The 22,552-nt window shown below is 44.4% G+C and overlaps 1 protein-coding gene across 2 annotated transcripts in view; it reads right to left on the reverse strand.

Annotated features, from left to right (window-relative positions):
- ZC3HAV1 (zinc finger CCCH-type containing, antiviral 1) overlaps nucleotides 1-22,552 on the reverse strand; it is a 70,008-nt gene that overhangs the window by 35,416 nt on the left and 12,040 nt on the right. Inside the window, exons 2-4 of one of the 2 annotated variants that reach the window (XM_030826025.1) lie at nucleotides 11,114-11,249; nucleotides 5,003-5,255; nucleotides 412-1,185 (exon numbers count right to left, since the gene is read on the reverse strand). In XM_030826025.1, the coding sequence (XP_030681885.1) occupies nucleotides 412-1,185; nucleotides 5,003-5,255; nucleotides 11,114-11,249 (1,163 nt within the window). Of the gene's footprint in view, nucleotides 1-45; nucleotides 1,186-5,002; nucleotides 5,256-11,113; nucleotides 11,250-22,552 lie in introns of both variants that reach the window. The other variant, XM_030826024.1, reaches the window with a different exon arrangement.

Genomic DNA, 22,552 nt, shown 5'->3' on the forward strand with positions numbered 1-22,552 from the left:
TGCAGACTCAAGACACAGAGGCCCCTTTGTCCTTCAGTGACTTACACTGAGCAGACCCTGTTGTCTTCCTTGTGAGCTCGCTGGCAGAGGAAACAGGAACCTGGGTGCAGTTCTGCCTTTGGGCCCCCCAGACTTCAGCTCTGTTGCTTGAGGAAAGGGCAGCAGGTGACTGAGGCAGAGTGCTGACTTGTGCAGGGGCAGTGGATTCCCCAGGTGTGGTGGGGACCGGGTTCCTCAGACTCTGACTTCCAGTACGTAACACATCTTTTTCTGCCTTGACCGCCATTGTTAAGCCAAAACCAGTGGCACCAGTTTTTTCTACATCAGTAGTTTTATCCGCCACTTGACTAGAGCCATTTGGTATATCGTGAACAAATGTACCAGCCCAAAGTGTCTTCCCTTTGTATTTACCGTTAACAAGTGCTACTCTTGGGTCAGCATCATCTGCGATTCTGCCAGTGGCCTGGACATCTCGGGAAGCAGCTCCAGCATCCTGAGTCCTAGGTGATGATATTTCTCTCTGACCGCTGCTAGTGCTTTTGTAATTTAAGGATCTGGTAGAAGTTATATCTGTGGCCACTCCATCAGCATTATTATTAAAAAGAGGGCCAGGCTGGATGTCCTGCGTTCCACTTTTGCCATCGATGTTCCTGTAGTCTGAGGAAAGCAAGCCTGTGCCCTTTCTGTTGGTCACAGCTTCAGGTGTTTGCAGAGAGCCAAGAGAAGAGCGGGCGGCAGGTAGCGTGGGAGAAAACACAGTCTTTCTCCTGGCGCCTTGGTCATTCGTCCAGGATGTGAGGCTCTTCCAGTTGGGGGCTGGTGTTGAATTGGAAGCAAGGTAAGTGTTGCCTGGATTTCCATGCAAGAGGTCCTCTTGACTGCCGTTCTCTAAAAACCTCTGGCTTGCCCCGGCCTGACTTTTTGCTCCAAGATCAGTAGCCTTGGACGAGCCTGAGGGAGGCCGAGCGCGATCCTGACTCTCCAGATACGTGAACTTGTAGGTGAGATCGTCCACAGGTGCGTCCTCCAGGGAAGCCCTGTGGCCGATGTGATCTGGACTAGGCGTGCAGGACCTCTCAGCAGACGCTGAAGCAGACGCAAGAAATTCTTGGCTGCCCTGAAAGAACCGATCTCTACTTTTGCTTCTAGCCCTATATGCCGTGTTTCTACGATGTGAAGAAGGAGCTAAGGGAAAAAAGCCAAAATGAAACAAAATAATGAACATCAGAGTTAATGTGACTGAGTTCCTACGACCCTTCCTCCTCTTTGCTTTTCTAGCTTTGCTATCCAAGTGCTATCAAATTACTTGGTCTACTCTGATGTGTACAAATCTTGAAGATGGGTGGTTTGACAATGATGGGATTTTTTTTTTTTTAAGAGATGGAGTGTTGCTCTGTTGCCCAGGCTGGAATGCAGTGGCCCAACCACAGCTCACTGCAACCTCGAACTCCTGGGCTCCAGCGATCCTCCCACCTCAGCCTCTTGAGTAGCTGGGACTACAGGTGCTCACCAACTGTGTCAGCTGATGAAAGAATCTTGACATTCTGCCTGCACGGCAGAGCACGTCATTCCATGGCCTAGGATGATAGTGAGACACTGGCTCTCTTCTGGGACTCAAAGTAGCCCCCAAACCCCAAAACTTTTAGGTGGGGCTGTCCACTATCTCCTGGTCCTGAGTCAACATTCACCACTATGGTCAATGGAGAGATAGGTTAGGGCAAATCAGAGAAGATTTTCCAGAAAGCATTCGATTTTGCCCATATTGTGATATGGGTGTACGTGGCTATTGACAGATTCACAACGCTTCAAACAAACCAACAGAAAATGAAACCACTGTCTAAAGGCCTGACTTTGTTTAAGCTGGAAATTTTTCCAGTTTTCTTCATCCCACTCTATAAGGCCAAAGTATATCGGAAGTCAACATCAACAAAGCAGTGTGGCCTGGAGGGAACTGGTCTTCCTCTAGAAACTTGATAGGTCACACCCTTCTGGAAGCAGGGAGGAAGGAAGGAGTAAGCGTGTGTTTGTGAGCACGTGTGGCATGTGTGTGGCGTGCATGCATGTGATGCTTATGTGGGGTATGTGTGTGTGCTGGGGGTACATGTGGAAGACGTGCATGTCTGTGTTTGAGGCACATGTGCACGTGTGGTGTGTGAATGTGAGGTGTGCACTTGTGCTCTTGTGTGTGTGTGAGTTGTGCTTTTTTGTGTGGGGAAGGGGTAGAAGAGACATTTTTTTTCTCTTCCAAACCCAGGGGGCAGCAGTAATGTAGTGAAAGCAAACACCCTCCTCCTGTCAAGAAAAGGCTTAACTCAGGAGATTAACTGGAAGTGAAAATACATACAGATCTTTCTCATTCACAATAAGTTTACATTGAGAAGCCACCAACAAAGCCCATCCCTCCAGATGTTCCTCTGGTCAGAGAGAACCGTAGTGAGAGAGAAAAAACATTAGCTATGGGATCAGAACATGCACTCTGCTACTTTCTAGTGATGTGAGGCCTTGAAAATGTTACCTTTTATTTCTTCATTACATTATCCTTCATTCTTCTAAACATGAGCTGAGGCTGCTTGCAATAAAAGTTGCTTACTATTTCTGAGCCTCAGTCTCTTTACCCCCTTAAGTAAGGCTAATAAATGACATATCTACCTTTCTTTGTGGTTTCACTGTGACGAACAATGATGAAATATTTATTTGGGGTGAAAGTCCCGTGTAAATGATAAACCATTTCCCAAATATAAGGAGGTTTAATTGTTCATTACTTTGCACAGAATCTTAGAATCATGTATTCTATCTGCTTCATAAAATTCATCTTTTCTACATCCACTTCATAAAGACATTAAAAATGAATGCCATTATGTAATATGAAAATGCTTCAGAAATAGCAGCACTTGGCTGGGCACGGTGGCTCATGCCTGTAATCCCAGCACTTTGGGTGGCTAAGGTGGGTGGATCACTTGAGGTCAGGAGTTCAAGACCAGCCTGGCCAACATAGTGAAACCCCGTCTCTACTAAAAATACAAAAATTAGCTGGGCATGGTGGCGGGCACCTGTAATCCCAGCTAGTTGGGAGACTGAGGCAGAAGAATCACTTGAACCCGGGAGGCGGCCGGCCATTGCAGTGAGCCAAGGTCGCACCACTGCACTCCAGCCTGGGTGACAGAGCGAGACTCCGTCTCAAAACAAGAAAAAAAAAAGTAATAGCACTTCATACTCCTTAGGATGGCTATTATTAAAAAAAAAATCAGAAAACACAAAATGATAGAGGATGTGAGAAATTTGAACCCATGTGCACTGTTGGCAGAAATGAAAAATGGCACAGCTGCTACAAAAAACGGTGTGATCGTTCCTCCAAAAATTAAACATAGAATTACCATATGATCTAGCAATTCTACTTCTGATTATATACCCCCAAAGAACTGAAAACAGGGTCTCAAAGTGGTATCTGTACACCATGTTTACAGCAGCATTATTCACAATAGCCAAACTGGAAATGATCCAAATATCCATCGACAGATGAATGGATAAAAAATATACAATTATATACATACAATGAAATATTCATTCTGACATATGCTATAACATGGATGAACCCTGAGGACATCATGCTAAGTGAAATAAGCCAGTCAGAAAAGGATAAATATTGTACTCTTCCACTTATGTGAATTACCTAGGGTTGTCAAATTCATACAAACAGAAAGCAGAATGTTAGTTGCCAGGGGCTGGGGAAAGGAGGGAATGGGAGTTATTGTGTTTTTTCTAGAAATTTTAAAATACTGGGTTTTTTTTTAAAGAAATGGCACCGAGGACCATAAATTAAATCGTACATAGTTTTACATCAATAATAAATTTTCTGCCGGGCGCGGTGACTCATGCTTGTAATCCCAGCACTTTGGGAGGCCGAGGCGGGCGGATCACGAGGTCAGGAGATCGAGACCACGGTGAAACCCCGTCTCTACTAAAAATACAAAAAATTAGCCGGGCGTGGTGGTGGGTGCCTGTAGTCCCAGCTACTCGGAGAGGCTGAGGCAGGAGAATGGCGTGAACCCGGGAGGCGGAGCTTGCAGTGAGCCGAGATTGCGCCACTGCACTCCAGCCTGGGCGACAGAGCGAGACTCCGTCTCAAAAAAATAAAAATAAAAAAATAAAATAAAATAAAATAAATTTTCTGTATTAATTGTCTTGTGATTATGTAAGAGAATGGCCTTGTTCTGAGGAGATACATGCTGATATATTCAGGTGTGAAATGTCATATTTACATATATCAAATGCTTTAACCACTAAAATGTTCCACGTGTGTGTGAGTAGCTGCATGTATACATAGAGAGAAAGAAAGCACTAAAGCAATTGGGCAAAACGTTGACAGCCAATAAATCTAAACAATTTTATGTTTGTTTCTTTTCCTTAAAAAAAAAGCTTTATTAATTAGTTTTTAGAAATATGATATGCACTTTTTTAAACCTGGGGGGGGCAATAGTGCTAAGCATAAAAATTGAATTGCAAACATGGCATGTATACTACCATTATAATTATGTAAAAATGGTATATACATATGCATGAAGTTTGGAAGGAAAAATGCCGTTTTACACGGCAAGGTAGAGTGATTATGGCAGTTTTTCTTTGTTTGCGATTTCTGCTGATTTGAAAGTTCACACAATTGGCCAGGTGCAGTGGCTCATGCCTGTAATCCCAGCACTTTGAAAGGCTGAAGCAGGGAGATTACCTTAGGTCAGGAGTTCAAGGCCAGCCTGGCCAACATGGCGAAACCCCGCCTCTAATTTATACAAAGATGAGCTGGGTGTAGTGGTGCGCACCTGTAATCCCAGCTACTCGGGAGGCTGAGGCAGGAGAATCACTTGAACCCGGGAGGCAGAGGTTGCAGTGAGCTGAGATCACGCCACTGCACTCCAGCTTGGGTGACAGAGAGACTCTGCCTCAAAAACAAACAAACAAACAAAAAAAACAAAAGAATTCACACAATTGAAAAAGAAAAGGCCTTTACCTCTGGGCCCCGGGGGGTTCTTCTGCATGTGCTTGCTGTTGCAGATGTCCTGGATGTTCTGGACCACATCGGGGCTCAGCCCGTGCTCCCTCATGATGGCCAGCACCTTTCTGTCCATCAGGTTATGGGACCGGAGGCAGTTGGGAAAACGACAGTTCCCTCGGGTGAAGTGGTCACAGATGTGGAGTCTTGAACACGGTGGCTGCTGGTTACAAATCTGCTGCCGACCCTCTCCCTTATAACTTTTGCATATCTACAGAAGGGAGAAACAATAGCCAGAGTCAAAACACCTTCTTGTATTTGCCAAACATTCATTAAGGCAAGCTCACGTGTGCAAAAAATCTCTGAAGCAAGCAGAGATATACCAAAGGGGGAAAAATACATGCATATTCTACAGTCTTTGATGAGTCACATTCAATTGGTGATTTACTTGGGGCAGAAGAGGTCCACAGACTAACTAAAAGATACTGATCAATTTGACAACCCTTGGAAGAATCAACGTAAGCTTGTTAGCTACAAACAGGACCCAAAGTGAGCCCTATATCATGAAGGAACCCAGCACAGGAAGGCTCATCTTTGGTTATCAACTCACTTTGCAATGAAAAGGACACATAGGTCTTACCTGCAACTGTTTGGAAATCCAAAATTTAGTCTCTGCTAGGCAGAATGACATTTCTCAAAAGATTGCCTAAAGAAGATAAGTTTTGTATTTCCATCTAAATAGATACATGTACGTGATTAGCTCTGAAGAGATGTAGTCCCTACTGGAAAGAGGGCAGAGAAAATACTGCAGCTGAGGCCAGGCCATATGACACAGAACTGGAGGATGCTGGTTTTAAAATCTGAGGCCCCCTGGAAGCAGCTGTGTGACCTCAAAGGATGCCTTACCTACTCTTAGCCTCCGTTTCCTTTGCTATAACAGGAGGAAACGATTTGTTCTGTCTACAAAAACCAAGTTGTTAAGCAGACTAAATAACAAAATTTGTAAATGTGTTATGCAAAATATAAAGTGTGATGCACGTGTTTGAACCATGAAATGAGGAAACCAATATAATTAGTAAGAAACCCGAATTTCAGACATTTTAATGAGTCACTTCAACAGACTCTGAGCAAACCAGATCAGTATGCTTCACTGTGATCTGTCTAGATGGCAAAGCCATGATTCAAACCCCACTAGCAATGATTTAGCCACATGGACAATCACTAAAACCTGATTCAAATAGATATACGTAACTGCTATCAAGTCTATTATCCAGATTCTAGACTCCAGACCAGCGATTCTCAAAGTGTGGTCCCCAGACCAGCACAATCAGCACTACCTGTAAATTTGTTAGAAATGCAAATCTTCAGGCACTTGCCCATATCTATAGAGTCTGAACCATCAGAGGTGGGGCCCAACAGTCTGTGTTTTAACAAACCTTCCGGGTGATTCTGATGTCCACTAAAGTTTGAGCTGTAGCAAAAAAGCACCATTAGCAACTTCACAAATGATGTTTTGTTAACATTCCTATTCCCACGCTGATATTAAGCAAGAATGCTCCTGCCTTCATTAGGCCAGAACAAATGAAAGCATTTCTTCCTTTAATAAGCCCATTTTCAATTGTACAAGTTTATATACCAGGCAGTCAGGTTTGCCTGATCTTTTTATGTTCTCACAAGTCAAAACAAAATGAAAAAGTGTGAATATGTAGTTTTTTTTTTTTTGAGACGGAGTCTCGCTCTGTTGCCCAGGCTGGAGTGCAGTGGTGCAATCTCAGCTCACTGCAAGCTCCGCCTCCCGGGTTCACACCATTCTCCTGCCTCAGCCTCTCCGAGTAGCTGGGACTACAGGCGCCCGCCACCACGCCTGGCTAATTTTTTTTGTATTTTTAGTACAGACGGGGTTTCACCATGGTCTCGATCTCCTGACCTCGTGATCCACCCGCCTCGGCCTCCCAAAGTGCTGGGATTACAAGCGTGAGCCACCGCACCCGGCCGAATATGTAGTTTTTTAGGGCTGGGTGTGTGGATTCCCACTGGTTACCTCCAGTATTTTAACATTGTGACTAACACTTGCGGGTGCTCCTAAATATTAGTTGAATGAATGCAAAACAACCAATGAAGTGACTGGAAACATTCCACTGTGGTCCCCATCTCACACCCCCTAAACCACAAAGCTGTTTCTCTGCACTGCCTCTTACACTTAACTTCGCCCCTCTCTTCCTCCTCTTCCTTTCTGATAAAATCCAAATCGGCCAGGCATGGTGGTTCAGGCTGGGCACGGTGGCTCACACCTGTAATCCCAGCACTTTGGGAGGCTGAGGCGGGAGGATCACCTGAGGTCAGGAGTTTAACACCAGCCTGGCCAACATGGTGAAACCCTGTCTCTACTAAAAATACAAAAAATTATCCGGGTGTGGTGGTGTATGGCTGTTAATCCCAGCTACACGGGAAGCTGAGGCAGGAGAATCGCTTTAACCAGAGACGGAGGTTGCAGTGACCTGAGATTGCACCACTGCACTCCAGCCTGGGAGACAGAGTGAGACTCCATCTCAAAAAAGAAAAAAAAAAATCCAAATTGCCCAAACAACAGCTGCAAATCTGCAGGGATAATTCCTCCATCTTTAGAGAGCCACCCTGGACCAACTCTTCTTGAAATTAGCTGAACTCTGGCTGACTCCTCCTGCCAAAGCCCTATGAAAAAATTCCATCCTACTCCCCCCTAAGTTAAAACACTCCTTTAGAGCCTTCTCTTGCCCAGCATTCTTGAACAAAAACTTATACCAACAGTACTAAGTCATGCTAACTCCAGAAACCAGCTCCCCAGACCTCTATCTAGTTCAGGAAATAATGCAGTCCCCCGTTCTGGGATCTTAACTCTGACGAGTGGAAAATGGTAATTGAATTATTAGCCAAAAATAAGCTTCAGGCAAGAACCTCCCCACTCCACCCCATCCTCTAATTGTGGGTACTGAATTCTAACAACGGAAAGGGAGCCTTGGGTGATGCTGACCTCTTCTTTGCACTGTTTGATAAAAGCATGATGAGAGCATTTTCCTATAGGGACCCTCACAGCACTGTAGTCAATGGGCTCTTCTGGGATCCCTTACACAACAGCGCCTTGTCTTAGGTTCATATCTGCCGACCTCCTCCCTAGAGAAGGGAAGTGATATGGTTTGGCTGTGTCCCCACCCAAATCTCATCTGGAATTGTAGTTCCTATAATCCCCACATGTCATGGGAGGGACCTGGTAGGAGGCAACTGAATCATGGGGGCAGTTACTCCCATTCTACTGTTCTCATGACAGTGAGTTCTCACAAGATGTGATGTTTTATAAAGGGCTTCCCCCTTTGCTTAGCACTCACTTCTCTTGCTTGCTACCATGTAAGATGTTCGTGTTTTGCCATCCACCATGATTGTAAGTTTCCTGAGGCCTCCCCAGCCATGCAGAACTGTGAGCCAATTAAACCTCTTTTCTTAATAAATTACCCAGTCTCAGGTATGTCTTCACACCAGCATGAAAATGGACTAATACAGGAAGACTGTCCTTATTCTCCAGGGACTCAACATAGATGTGTGGCCTGATGTTAAAAGTACCCGTTGCTTTTGAAGAACTGAAGCAGCGATCAGACATGATGAATGGCCTTTCTAAGCCTCCGGGTTAACACTAGACTAAGGATAGACCACAAAATACCTTCTCTCAAGTGTCATGGCAAGACTGCATCTTGTCATTCCCTCAATGAAAGGAAAAGGATGGGCTGTCTCTGATGGTCGGGGTGAGCTTTAATGGGGTTGATGTGTAAGGCATTTTTCCCATGCTGGTAGTCATAGGGTACTGGGCTAGTACCTAGGTCAAGGGCCATAGATATCCCAAGACAAGACCTTTAAACCTTGGACTCCTGGAAATGAGACAGAGAGAGACAGAGAAAGAGGGAGAGAGAGAGACAGAGGGACAGACAAAGACAGAGAGAGAGAGACAAAGACAGAGAGAGAGAGAGAGACAAAGACAGAGAGAGAGAGAGAGAGAGAGAAACAAATCCAAGATCTAGATAGAAGAATGCATGGGGCTGGAGAGCAAATGGGACATATTTTCCTCCCCTAACTCCCAACAAGTCTTTATAATGTGTCTTTCATTCGTATCTCTCCTGAGCTCAGTGGCCAACTCAAAATCACTTCTCATGTTATAAGTTTTTTAAGTTCTTAGGGAAACACACTGAGCTCAGAGTCAAAAAGTGTTTAAGCCTCCGGAAGTCCCCAACAGCTATCTCACTGTATATAAAAGTGCATCTGAGCTGGGTGCAGTGGCTCATGCCTGTAATCCCAGTACTTTGAGAGGCTGAGGCAGGAGGATCGCTTGAGCTCAGGAGTTCGAGACCAGCCTGGGCAACATAGTGAGACCCTGTCCCTACTAAAATTAAAAAAAAGTTAGCCAGCTATGGTGGTGCATGCCTATAGTCCCAGATACTTGGGGGGCTTAGGCAGGAGGATAACTTGAGCCCAGGAGGTCAAGGCTGCAGTGAGCCCTGATCATGCCATTGCACTACAGCCCGGATGACAGAGCAAGATCCTGTCCCAAAAAAAAAAAAAGAAGTGCAACTGAATTTCAACTTTACTTACATTTTCTCAATCCCTTCCACTCACCCATTATGTTTCTATGACTCTCTTTAACTGTGAGGCTAACTTCTCTATTCATGGATTTTATCGGGCCAGATAGCAGGCTTTAAACAGTATTCTCTGATCCTTAAGTCTATATTCCTGAGTGGATGAAACTGTTAATTATCCACCATTGTCCCTGTCTTTCTTCTAGTAATAGAAGCTCCCAAGTTTTAGGTAGACACATGGTTTCCCAGACAGAAACTATATTTCCCAGACTCCCTTTCAGCTAAGTGTGACATGTAATAATCTCTGGCCAATGTGATTGAGCAGATGTGCCATATACAATGTCCATGTCACATCTTTTAAAAAAGGAAACTGCTTGCCTTCCATTTACTTCCTCTCTACATTTCCACTGGCTAGAAAATGGTGACAGTGAGTACAGACTCATTGTACACAGAGACGGAAGCCACATTTTGAAGATAACAGAGCTGACCTACTGACCTGAATCCCTTGATAACATCATTGAGTCTAGCTGCCTGACAACTCAGGCTACCCCCCTGTCCATATCCAGGAAAGACCAAGAGTTGGCAAACCTTTTCCATAAAGGATCAGATAGTAAATATTTTAGGCTTTGTAGGCCATTCTGTTTCTGCTGCAACTACTGAACTCACCCTTGCAGGGTGAGAGCAGTCATAAACAAATAGGTGTGGTTGTGTTCCAATAAAACTTTGTTTATAAAAACAGGCCGGGTGCGGTGGCTCACACCTGTAATCCCAGAACTTTGGGAGGCCGAGGTGGGCAGATCACTTGAGGTCGGGAGTTTGAGGCCAGCCTGGCCAACGTGGTGAAACCCCGTCTCTACCAAAATATAAAAATTAGCAGGGCATGGTGGCGGGCACCTGTAATCCCTGCTACTTGGGAGGCTGAGGCAGGAGAATTGCTTAAACCAGGGAGGCAGAGGTTGCAGTGAGCTGAGATCACGCCACTGCACTCCAGCCTGGGCAACAGAGCGAGACTCCATCTCAAAAAAAAAAAAAAAAAAAGGTGGCAGGCCAGATTTGGCCTCTGGGTTATAGATTGCTAACCCCTGACCTAGATTATCAAGTGATAGAGAAACAAAATTACATGTTATTTGAATCACTGTATTTTGAGGGGGTCTCTGTTACAACAGCTTAGCCCATACCCTCATCTTCCCTGCCATCTTCCCAACCTCATTCCAAAGTCCATCTCCTCCAAGAAGTCACCTTGATTTAAAGCATCAAGTAGTCTGACTACTATCAGATCTTCAGCTCATACTTACTCACACAGGGTTCCCTTGCAGCCCAGTGGAAGAGATATTCCAGACTCAAATTCTTATAAAACCTCAAATAGGAGAGAAATTTCTGGGACCTCTGAGTTTACTCAACAACAGCTTCGACTGCCACCTGCAGTACCCTGGCATTAATTTTGAATTTTCTCTGCTCCTACTCCAAAGTATCTGTGACACAATACAGCCAGTAATATTCTCCCTCCTTAAACTGAGGAATCACAACTTACCTCGGGCATAAAAAAAGGATCACTTTGGAGGAGCAGCACTGCTAATTCCTCTTTGTTCAGTCCAGAGAGTTCGTGATTTTTCAGGACTCTGAAGTTCTCTTCTGAGAGAACCTCATGAGAATATTTGCATAAATTCCTGGAAGAAAACACGACAATGGTCAGTATTTCTACACCACAGATGCAAAGAAACAGAAATCAGCCATTAAACTTTCAGTCAGCAAAGACCCATGCCCATATTCTTTGATAACGGACACAGGTTGCTTCTGCTTAAAGAATACACTTTATTTATTTATTTATTTTACTTTATTATTTTTTTTTTTGAGACAGAGTTGCGCTCGTCGCCCAGGCTGAAGTGCAGTGGTGCAACCTCGGCTCACTGCAACCTCCACCTCCTGGGTTCAAGCGATTCTCCTGCCTCAGCCTCCCGAGTAGCTGGAACCACAGGCACGCACCACCACACCCGGCTAATTTTTTGTATTTTTAGTAGAGATGAGGTTTCACCATGTTGGCCAGGCTGGTCTCGAACCCCTGACCTCAGGTGATCCGCCTGCCTCAGCCTCCCAAAGTGCTGGGATTACAGGTATGAGCCACTGCGCCCGGCCAAAAATACACTTTAGTAAAATAAATTCATGAAACAGGTAGATGGGAGTATGGTGTATCTTCTTCAAATATATACATATATCTGAGTTTAAATTATTGCAATATTTCTTTAAACAGCATTTCCTGTAGTATACATTAAGTTATAATTTGTGTATTGCTCAGAAAGGTCAGAAGAAGAAAAGATTGGCAAAGAAACTAAAACCAATCTTTTAAAAATGATTGCCTATCAAGAAAGAGAGAACAAATTATGAAAACGCATCCAGGACTGCAGTAAAATCAATGGGACAAAAGAATTCCATTTATCTAACCTTTTCATTATATAACATTGCTCATTGCTGTATCTCTTGTATGTCTTATATACCAATGTACATACTTATTTGTACATACAAAGGAATGGAACGAGGTCTTAATTGTTTCAAACAACTCTACAGAAAAAGATTTAACATCCCCTTCACTTTGAGACATTAATGATTTAGTTCAACAATGTCCAGTAGAACTTTCTATAATCATGGAATTGTTGTATAATATAAACTTTCCAATATGGAAGCCATAGATGGAAGCATGATGGAGCACTTGATTTCATCACATTAAAGTCTGAGAAGCACTGATTGAGATCACTGAGAAACACTAGCAGCACTTTTGCTCTTACTAGACAAACATAATTTGACAGTTATCAATGTCCATATAACAAACTCATTCCAGTTTTTTCCTTTTTGTGGAGACAAGGTCTCACTCTCTCCCCCCAGGTTGGGGAGCAGTGGTGTAATGAGACTCACTGCAGCTTTGGTCTCACTCTCTCCCCCCAGGTTGGGGAGCAGTGGTGTAATGAGACTCACTGCAGCTTTGACCTCCCCAAGCTCAGGTGATCCTCCCACCTCAGTCCCAGCCGTAGCTGGGACTACGGGCATGCGACACCACACCCAGCTAATTTTTTAATTTTTTGTAGAGACAGGGTTTTGCCATGTTGCCCAGTCTGGTCCCAAACTCCTGGGTTCAAGTGATCCAACCACCTCAGCCTTCCAAAGTGCTGGGACTACAGGCGTGCCAGGCCTCATTCCACTTTTTTTTTTTTTTTTTTTTTTTGAGACAGAGTCTTGCTCTTGTCACCCAGGCTGAAGTGCAATGGCGCGATCTCAGCTCACTGCCACCTCTGCCTCCTGGATTCAAGCGATTCTCCTGCCCTGGCCTCTGAAGTAGCTGGATTACAGGCGCCCGCCACCACACCTGACTATCATTCCACCTTTTAACTTAAATATTCTACATGTGATAGTGTCAAAGTCCTTAGGTTTAAGGCCTTAGTAGTTATTAATATGACCACAGGCTGGGAGCAGTGGCTCACGCCTATAATCCCAGCACTCTGGAAGGCCGAGGCGGGCAGATCACCTGAGGTCAGAAGTTCAAGACCAGACTGCCCATGGTGAAACCCCATCTCTTAAAAATACAAAAAATTAGCCAGGCGTGGTGGTGCACGCCTGTAATCCCAGCTACTCGGGAGGCTGGGGCAGGAGAATCACTTGAAACCGAGAGGCGGAGGTTGCAGTGAGCGGAGATTGCACCATTGCACTCCAGCCTAGGCAACAAGAACGAAACTCCGTCTCAAAAAAAAAAAAAAATGGCCACATATTAATATTTTCTAGTTTTCACCACAATTATCAAGTTGTCAGGTAGTTGGGTAATGCCCAGGTTTTCACTAGTATAATGTGGCTACAATTATTTTTACACAAATAACCTTTCTTCTTTTACATTATTTTCCTGAGAGTTATTCCTTTGGGCATATTGCCTTAAAGAAAACAATAATTTTCTTGGCAGCTTGTGTTTCATTTTGATCTACTGTTGTCCAGAAAACACACCAGCAATCTAGGAGTGTGTCTATTTCCTACACACGCACATTAACATTGAATTTTGTTACTATGCCACTTCAATAGATATGAAATACAAGTAATTCATATGAAAGACTTTTTTTTTTTTTTTTTGAGATGAAGTTTTGCTCTTGTTGCCCAGGCTGGAGTGCAGTGGCAAGATCTCAGTTCACTGCCACCTCCGTCTCCCAGGTTCAAGAGATTCTCCTGCCTCAGCCTCCTGAGTAGCTGGGATTACAGGCATGCATGTGCCACCATGCCCAGCTAATTTTGTATTTTTAGTAGAGATGGGATTTCACCATGTTGGTCAGGCTGGTCTTGAACTCCTGACCTCAGGTAATCCACTGCCTTGGCCTCCCAAAGTGCTGGGATTACATGCATGAGCCACTGCGCCTGGCCTGAAAGACATTCTTTTATTTAATTCACACTTTCATTATTAGCAAGACCAAAATATTCCCAAATGTTGGCTTCGTGCTTGTGTTTCCTCTTATTTATACTATTTGTTCATATCCTTTAACTGTTTAATAGAGAACGAGTACTGGCCTACAGATTTGTAATTGTTCTTTATATTTTTAATATTAATTTTTGCCAGCTTTATTTCAAATAGTTTTGTATTTCTTCCTTTTTATCAAGAGTTGATTAAGATTATTATTGCTAAATTTTTATATGATCAGGTCCTTCCAATTTGCCATTTATAATTTACCCTACTGCTTTATTTTATTCATTTATTTATTTATTTATTTTTGAGACTGAGTCTTTTTCTGTCTCCCAGGGGATGTCACCCAGGGGGATGCAGTGGCATGATCTACCCTCACTGCAACCTCCACCTCCCAGGTTCAAGCAATTCTTGTGTCTCAGCCTCCCAAGTAGCTGGGATTACAGGTGCACGCCACCATGCCCAGCTAATTTTTGTATTTTTGTAGAGAGGAGGTTTCACCATTGTTAGCCAGGCTGATCTCAAACTCCTGACCTCAAGTGATCTGCTCGCCTCAGCCTCCCAAAGTATTAGGATTGTAGGCACGAGCCACTGCACCCGGCCCTAGCCTACTGCTTTAATACTTGCAAAATTAATTCACCCACCACAGCTTGATAACTATTACATATACACTAATTAGTTTAACTTTAAGAGATACTTTCAATATTAATTCTTTAAAACATCTGGAGATTAGTAGGCCAGGCGCGATGGCTCACGCCTATAATCCCAGCACTTTCGGAGGCTGAGGCGGGTGGATCATGAGGTCAGGAGATGGAGATCATCCTGGCTAACACAGTGAAACCCCGTCTCTAATAAAAATACAAAAAATTAGCCAGGCGTGGTGGCGGGCGCCTGTAGTCCCAGCTACCCAGGAGGCTGAGGCAGGAGAATGGCGTGAACCCGGAAGGTGGAGCTTGCAGAGAGCCGAGATCATGCCACTGCCCTCCAGCCTGGGCAACAGAGCGAGACTCCATCTCAAAAATAAAATAAAATAAAAAAAATAATAAAAACATCTGGAGATTATTATAATAAATGACATCAGAGGACATAAGTGTTTTATATCAACTTTTCTCAATTACATCTATTAAATATGATTCCTTTCTTATTATTTTGTTATCCTAGACTTTTTTTTTTATTAACCTTTTATCAAGTTTACAACCACTGGGGCCGTGCATGGTGGCTCATGTATGTAATCCCAGCACTTTGGGAGGCCAAGGCAGGAAAATCACTTAAGGCCAGGAGTTTGAGACCAGCCAGAGCAAAACAGTAAGACCCATGCCTCTATAAAAAATTTTAAAAGTTAGCACAGCATGATGGTGCGTACTTGTAGTTCTAGCTACTTAGGAGGCTGAGGTGGGAGGGTCACTGAGACTGGGAGTTTGAGGCTGCAGCAAGCTGTGACTGCCACTGCACTCCAGCCTGGGTGACAGAACAAGACTCAGTCTCTAAAAAATAAATAAAAAATTTAAAAAGAAAAATTGTAATCCCTATTGTGTTTTTAATCAATCTACTGTTCTGTTTAGAATCTAATATCATACAATTTATCATATAATATCATATCAATGTCTTTTTTTTTTTTGAGACAGGGTCTCACTCTGTGCCCAGGCTGAAATGCAGTGGCACACTCTCAGCTCACTGCAACCTCCACTTCCTGGGTTCAGGCAATGCTCCTGTCTTAGCCTCCTCAGTAGCTGGGATTACAGGCACGCACCACCACCCCTGGCTAATTTTTGTATTTTTAGTAGAGAGGCGGTTTCACCATGTTGGCCAGTCTGGAACTCTCGACCTCAAGTGATCCACTTGCTTTGGCCTCCCAAAGTGCTGGGAGTACAGGTGTGAGCTATGTTAACTTTTTTTTTTTGTTTTTTTGATGTAGTTTTGCTCTTGTTGCCCAGGCTAGAGTGCAATGGCAAGATCTCAGCTCACTGCAACCTCTGCCACCTGGGTTCAAGCAATTCTCCTGCCTCAGCCTCCCGAGTAGCTGGGATTACAGGCCCCACCACCACACCTGGCTAATTTTTGTATTTTTAGTAAAGACGGGGTTTCACCATGTTAGCCAGGCTGGTCTTGAACTCCTGACCTCAGGTGATCCATCCGCCTCAGCCTCCTAAAGTGCTGGGATTACAGGTATGAGCCACCATGCCTGGCCCTTTGTTAACATTTTAAATATACTTTAAATATTAACAGTAATTTTTCATATCATTGGCTTACACCTTTTCAAAAAACTCTTTAGTGTGCTTAACTATTATTTTCTTTTCTTTGATCCTCCCTCCTTGGCCTCCCAAAGCACTGGGATTACAGATGTGAACCACCACACCCAGCCTATTATTTTCATTATAAACATTTTATTAGGGAATAAATTATGTCAATTTCCATAAAACAGTATATTGGGAATTTAATTTCTATTAACTCCATAAATTAGATTGGATATTAAGTATATCATGTTAACTTCATTAAATCTTCTGATTCTGGAACAGAAAATATCTCTCCATTTATTCTGTTTTTTCCTATTGTGAATTTAAATTTTTCTTTTAATAGTTCTCCTTCATTTCCAAAATATTGAATATTATCTGTTGCACTATTATTTTTTGTCACTGGTAAATAGAAATGCAAAATGATCTTATTGAAATTGATGAATTTTTGAAAATGTAAACATCTAGGTAAAAGTTATTCTCTAAGAATTAATTTTTAAAAGTCACTTATTCAATGCTATTATTTGTGTGTAAATCACGTCTGCAACTCTCTAGATTGCCCTCAGATTTTACAGTGTAACCTCATACGAAAAAAATAGAGAATCAAGGACTACGTCAACCAGGAGCTGAGACCTTGAAACCCGGCCAGCCCTCCGTGTACCTTGCCTCCTGGAGAAGTCAAGGCCAGTCACTCAGGCTGTAGCGACAGCCTCTATCCTTGCCATTCTCCCAGGCGGACCCTCTCCTTGCTTTCCCCACCCTGTGACCCTGGCTTCCTGGCACTCCTTGATAAGGTCGACCTCAGCTTTTTGGTCCTGCGCTATGGTTTCAGATAACCAGTCCCCGCCAGCCCCCACCCAGAACCCTCAGCAGCTGGGCTAAGACTCCACTTTATCAATCCCGGAGGAAGGACTCCTACAGCAAGAAGGGCCTTTGAAAACTAATCCCCTCCGGCCGGCCAGGCGCGGTGGCTCACGCCTGTAATCTCAGCACTTTGGGAGGCCGAGGCGGGTGGATCACGAGGTCAGGAGACCGAGACCGTCCTAGCTAACAAGGTGAAACCCTATCTCTACTAAAAATAGCTATAGCCCCAGTTACTCGGGAGGCTGAGGCAGGAGAATGGCGTGAACCCAGAAGGCGGAGCTTGCAGTGAGCCGAGATCGCGCCACTGCACTTCAGCTTGGGCGACAGAGCGAGACTCTGTCTCAAAAAAATAAAAAAAGAAAGGTAATCCCCTCCAGCCTCCACCTCAAAGCAGAAATCCTCTCTACGGTGGATTGACCAGATGACTGTGAGCCCCTTTATCTCACAAGGATCTTACCTCGCTGTTCTGATGGCCATTACCTTTAATGTTTTCTTTTCTTTTTTTTTTTGAGACAGGGTCTCACTGTTGTCCAGGCTGGAGTGCAGTGGCACAATCACAGCTCACAACAGCCTCGAACTCCTGGGCTCAAGCGATCCGCCCACCTAGGCCTAGGTGCTGGGATACAGACGTGAGACACCGTGTCACCCTAATATTCTTCTTGATATTGAGCTGAAAATGACCTCACTGAAACTTCCCACCTCTAGACAGGTTCTGCCCTCTGGCTCTGATATATTTAGCTGTTGTACTTGAGCGAGTTACAGAAAACGCCACACTTTGAGACGAATTAAGAGTCCGTTTATTTAGCCGGCGGCCAAGAGATGGCTAACGCTCAAAGATCTTTTGGCCCTGAAGAAGGGGCTAGATTTTCTTTTATACTTTGATTTAGAAAGGGGGTGGTCTAGTTAAAACAATTTTACAGAAGTAAAGTAGGCAAAAAAGTTAAAAGGATAAATGGTTACAGGAAAGTAAACAGTTCCAGGTGCAGGGGCTTAAAGACTATTACAAGGTGATAGACGCGGGGCTTTGGGGGTTATCAATCGGACGAATTCCTGGGAACTGCGGATATAGCTCGCCACTGTATCTTATCAGTTAATTGCATTCTTGGATGTGCTGGGAGTCAGCTTGCACAAGTCCTTGAGGAAGGGACTGCCAGTGAAAGAGCCAAGATGGAGTCTGTCTGGCTCTCTTAGCTACGGGAGGGTCAATTCAGGTGGAAACAAGGCGAGGTGATTAAAGGAAAGGGAGAGTCTAAAAACAGGGTTAGTAAAAACAAGGTTGGGCATTACATAGCAACTTGTTAGTCAGAAGGAATTAAGAATCTTTGCTTTCCCTTTAGCTCCAGCCCAGACGTCCTGAACTTAGAGCCAAGCCTACGGCACCTCTGCAGGTCATGACGAGATGCAGAATTGTTCATGACGAGATGCAGAATTGTTCCTGTCCTGTCCTAGCTGAGGAGTGGGCACTTCCAAGGTCCCTGAAGTCAGCACTTCCTCTAAATAACTACGGGAAGCCAGTAGCCTAATGGGGAGCCCTCTCCCTGGAACCTCAGGTGTCCAGGCTTTTCCAAAGGTGCTCATGTCTGAAAGAAAAGTCAAAGCTAGCCCATGCTGCACTGGCTGGGGTCCATGGTGCTGCCCACCTCGGGGCCTGGTTTTCCTTCTCATTTTTCATCTCCATCCTCAGGCAAACTTCTTATTCCTCTAGATTCTATGATTCTCACCCTGAACCCAGTCTCAGCCTGCAACATCTCTGTCTTGTCTTGGTCTGACCTGCAGCCCCTTCCCTGGCAAATTCTGCTTCGTTTTCCCACATTCCCTAGACTTCTCCCCAGCGGCTTCTTAGGGGCTTTATCTTTGCCCTAATTTCAGGATATTGATCAGCCACGAAGGTGGGGCAGTTTACACTTACCTTCTACTTGGGTTAATTACAGAAATTAACATTTATTACGCATTTACTAAGTGACAGGAACTTTACCTATGTTATTTTAGTAGTCACGATAATCCTACTTTGGGAAACTGATGCCTGATAAAATGAGAAATCAAAGGTGACTGAGATAAGAGGAAGATCCAGTAATGAACACGCATCCCAAAACACAAGCCAAAACCTAAGCTGGAAAAATGAACAAAAACAGATCTGAAACTTTTTCAAACCAAAAAAATTTAAATTGGCATCCTGAATTATTTAAGCCACTGTTCCCCCAACTATTTAAGCAGGATGCAAGCAGAGATCGTGGACATAAATCACATAAAGGGTGTGGTAGGAACACATTATGTGATAGGCACTATTTGTTGTGATTAGCGTCAGGCCTCTGAGCCCAAGCTAAGCCATCATATCCCCTGTGACCTGCACGTATACATCCAGATGGCCTGAAGTAACTGAAGAATCACAAAAGAAGTGAAAATGGCCTGTTCCTGCCTTAACTGATGACATTACTTTGTGAAATTCCTTCTGGCTCATCCTGGCTCAAAAGCTCCCCCACTGAGCACCTTGTGTCCCCCACCCCTGCCCACCAGAGAACAACCCGTTTTGACTGTAATTTTCCACTACCTACCCAAATCCTATGAAATGGCCCCAACCCTATCTCTCTTCGCTGACTCTCTTTCCGGACTCAGCCCGCCTGCATCCAGGTGAAATAAACAGCCTTGTTGCTCACACAAAGCCTGTTTGGTGGTCTCTTCACACGGACACGAGTGGAAATTAGTATTGTACAGACAAGCTCAGCAGCATGGGCCACGATCAGAGCTTGAAGGGGGTCATGTGTAGGTTTCAGGTGGCAGAACCTTCCTTACGACTTTCTTCTGATCACTCTTTCCCAGCTCCAGGTGCCTAATATTGGCTAGTGGGCTTCAGCCAGGACATAGTGTGAAAGTCTCCCGTGGCCTTTTGGGGTTTGCTAAGCTAGCAATGCTGAAAATTTGGTCCCTAGGCCAGCATCATCAGCATCACTTGGGAGGTTGTCAGAAATGCAAATTCTCAGGCGCCATCCCAGACATCCCAGGGTGATTCTCAATCTTTTAGGATGCATCAGCATCACCTAGACAGGCGGTCCATTCGATTCCTGGGCCCCCACCCTGGAGTGTCTGAATCAGTAAATCTAGGGTTGGAGGCCAAGAATTTGTATGTCTAACAATCTGGTTTTACGAACATACTTGGAGTATAGGCAGCTCAGGGCCACCTCCCCAAAAAGGACAACAGGTCCTACAGAAGGTTGGTTAGAAGCTGTGGGAACTCGCCTCTCGCCAGTACAAAAAGAGCTCTCCTACTAATTATTATGAATTTCCCAGGACAAAACAAGCGTTTGCAGAATGCTACCCACACCTGGAGCAGATAAACCTCAAACAAAGAGGGTGAGTTGCGGTAGGAGGTGATAACTTAAAAAAAAAAAAAGAGCAAAGACATCCTTGAAAGGAGCAGAATTGTCTCTCTTTAAGGAACTCGGCCAAAAGCCTAAAAACAAATGACCTTTTCACTTTTCTCTTCCAGCCACAGAACAAAATGTTATTTTAGCCCAGGCAATAAGCGCTTTCTCACCACGGGTGCAGTCTAAACAACTAGCCTGCACAGTGATTCTCATTCCTGGCTACACATAATGATCAACTGGGCAGTGTTGAAAATAACCTAAACCTGGGCCACACCCTGGAGACTGGCTTCATTTGACTGGGGTGGGAGCCCAGGTGATTCCCATGTGCAGTCAGAGCTGAGAATCACTGGATGCGCTTGTCAGATTCGATTCTGGGTTAGATTCCTGAACTGGATGTTCACCTCTGAGCTTGCACTTCACAAATCAGTAAACACAGGGCTAGCTCTCCACTCAACAGTCAGACCAAAAAGAGACAGTAACCCGAGTCTTTTTTTTTTTTGGACAGTAATTTATATCGAAGTACTCCTTCCCTCCTCTCCTTCATCCCCTCTGCTCCCCAACACCTAATACGGTTGGCAAAAACAAAAAGATCGTTGATTTGTATAGAAAACAGGAAATTACTCACCATGATATAAGCCAGGTAAAAAAGGAACCAGGATGTGTGAAAGATAAAATCTAGAGAACATTGAGCTAAAGAATAAAATGTCATCAGTCAAAACCAACCCTAACGCGATATTATTTTAAAGCCACGAGGCTCCTATTCCCCATGTTTGTACTTCTGATATTCAAGATTAAATTGCCATGTTATTAGAGGGTAGGGATGGTTCACTGCCTCTAGAGCCCCTAGTAAGATGGAGGCGAAACAGAATGGACCAGATGAGATCACATGAGCGGGGTAACAAAGGATGTGGGGAGAGACAGAGGGTGGAGCCGAAAAAAATGAGCTTGCTTTAACCACAACCGTGTTACCCAGAACACACCAGGCACAAAGAGAGCCCCAGCTCACTGCAGAAAATGGTGACCTTAAGGCTGCAGCCACAGCAAGCCCCAGCCTGCACCGAGGGAGAGGAAAGCACCGAGGGCCTTGCAAGACTGGACAGCAGAGGAGGCTGGGCCCACTGAGGATAGGGGAGGCCGGAGGCCAAGAATCTGCACATACCCTACGGTTGTACCAAGAGTGGGACAAACAGTGCCGGTGCCACCAAAATACCATCTTTCTGTTATTATGGACAGTCTCTCCAGTCTTGACTTCTCTAGTCCCCTAAGTTCATGGTTCACAAGCTTTGTTGCCCATTAAAAACCATCTAGGGACTTAAAAAAAAAATCCCAATGTCCAATTCAAACCCTAATTAAATCAGAATGTAGGAGTCGGGCATCAGTATTTTTTAAAGATTTCCTAAGTGATCCCAACATGCAGCAAAGTTTGAGAAACATCGCCCTAGGTCCACATCAGGACTGAGAAAAAGGAGAGTAGATGGCCGCAGGTGGTGGCGTTACTGCTACAATCTTTTTTTTTTTTTTTTTTTGAGACAGAGTTCCAGTCTTGTTGCTCAGGCTGGAGTGCAATGGCGCGATCTCAGCTCACCGCAACCTCCGCCTCCTGGGTTCAAGTGATTCTCCTGCCTCAGCCTCCCGAGTAGCTGGGATTATAGGCATGCACCACCACTCCCGGCTAATTTTGTGTTTTTAATAGAGACAGGGTTTCTCCATTTTCGTCAGGCTGGTCTTGAACTCCTGACCTCAGGTGATCCACCCGTCTCAGCTTCCCAAAGTGCTGGGATTACAGGTGTGAGCCACCGCACCCGGCCACCAAAATCCTGATGATCAGAGAAAGTAGTTCACACGAGACCCCTCTCCTCTCACAGGCTGGCTTCTCCCCACCACCTGCCACAATACTTCCCAGCATAAGTCCCTCTGAAAGTTAACAAATATTAACCAGAGAGAGATTAATTAACTGGTTGACAGTATTTCAGGATCCTGTGAGTGACAAAGGAAGGGGTAGAAGCCTCTAGAATTGTCTACCATTTGTGACACAAAGTTTGTGCTCAATAAATATTTATTGACCTGGTGCCTAGGATGCCAAAAGT

The sequence above is a fragment of the Nomascus leucogenys genome, chromosome 13 (genome assembly GCF_006542625.1).
Source record: "Nomascus leucogenys isolate Asia chromosome 13, Asia_NLE_v1, whole genome shotgun sequence".
Lineage (NCBI taxonomy): Eukaryota > Metazoa > Chordata > Mammalia > Primates > Hylobatidae > Nomascus > Nomascus leucogenys.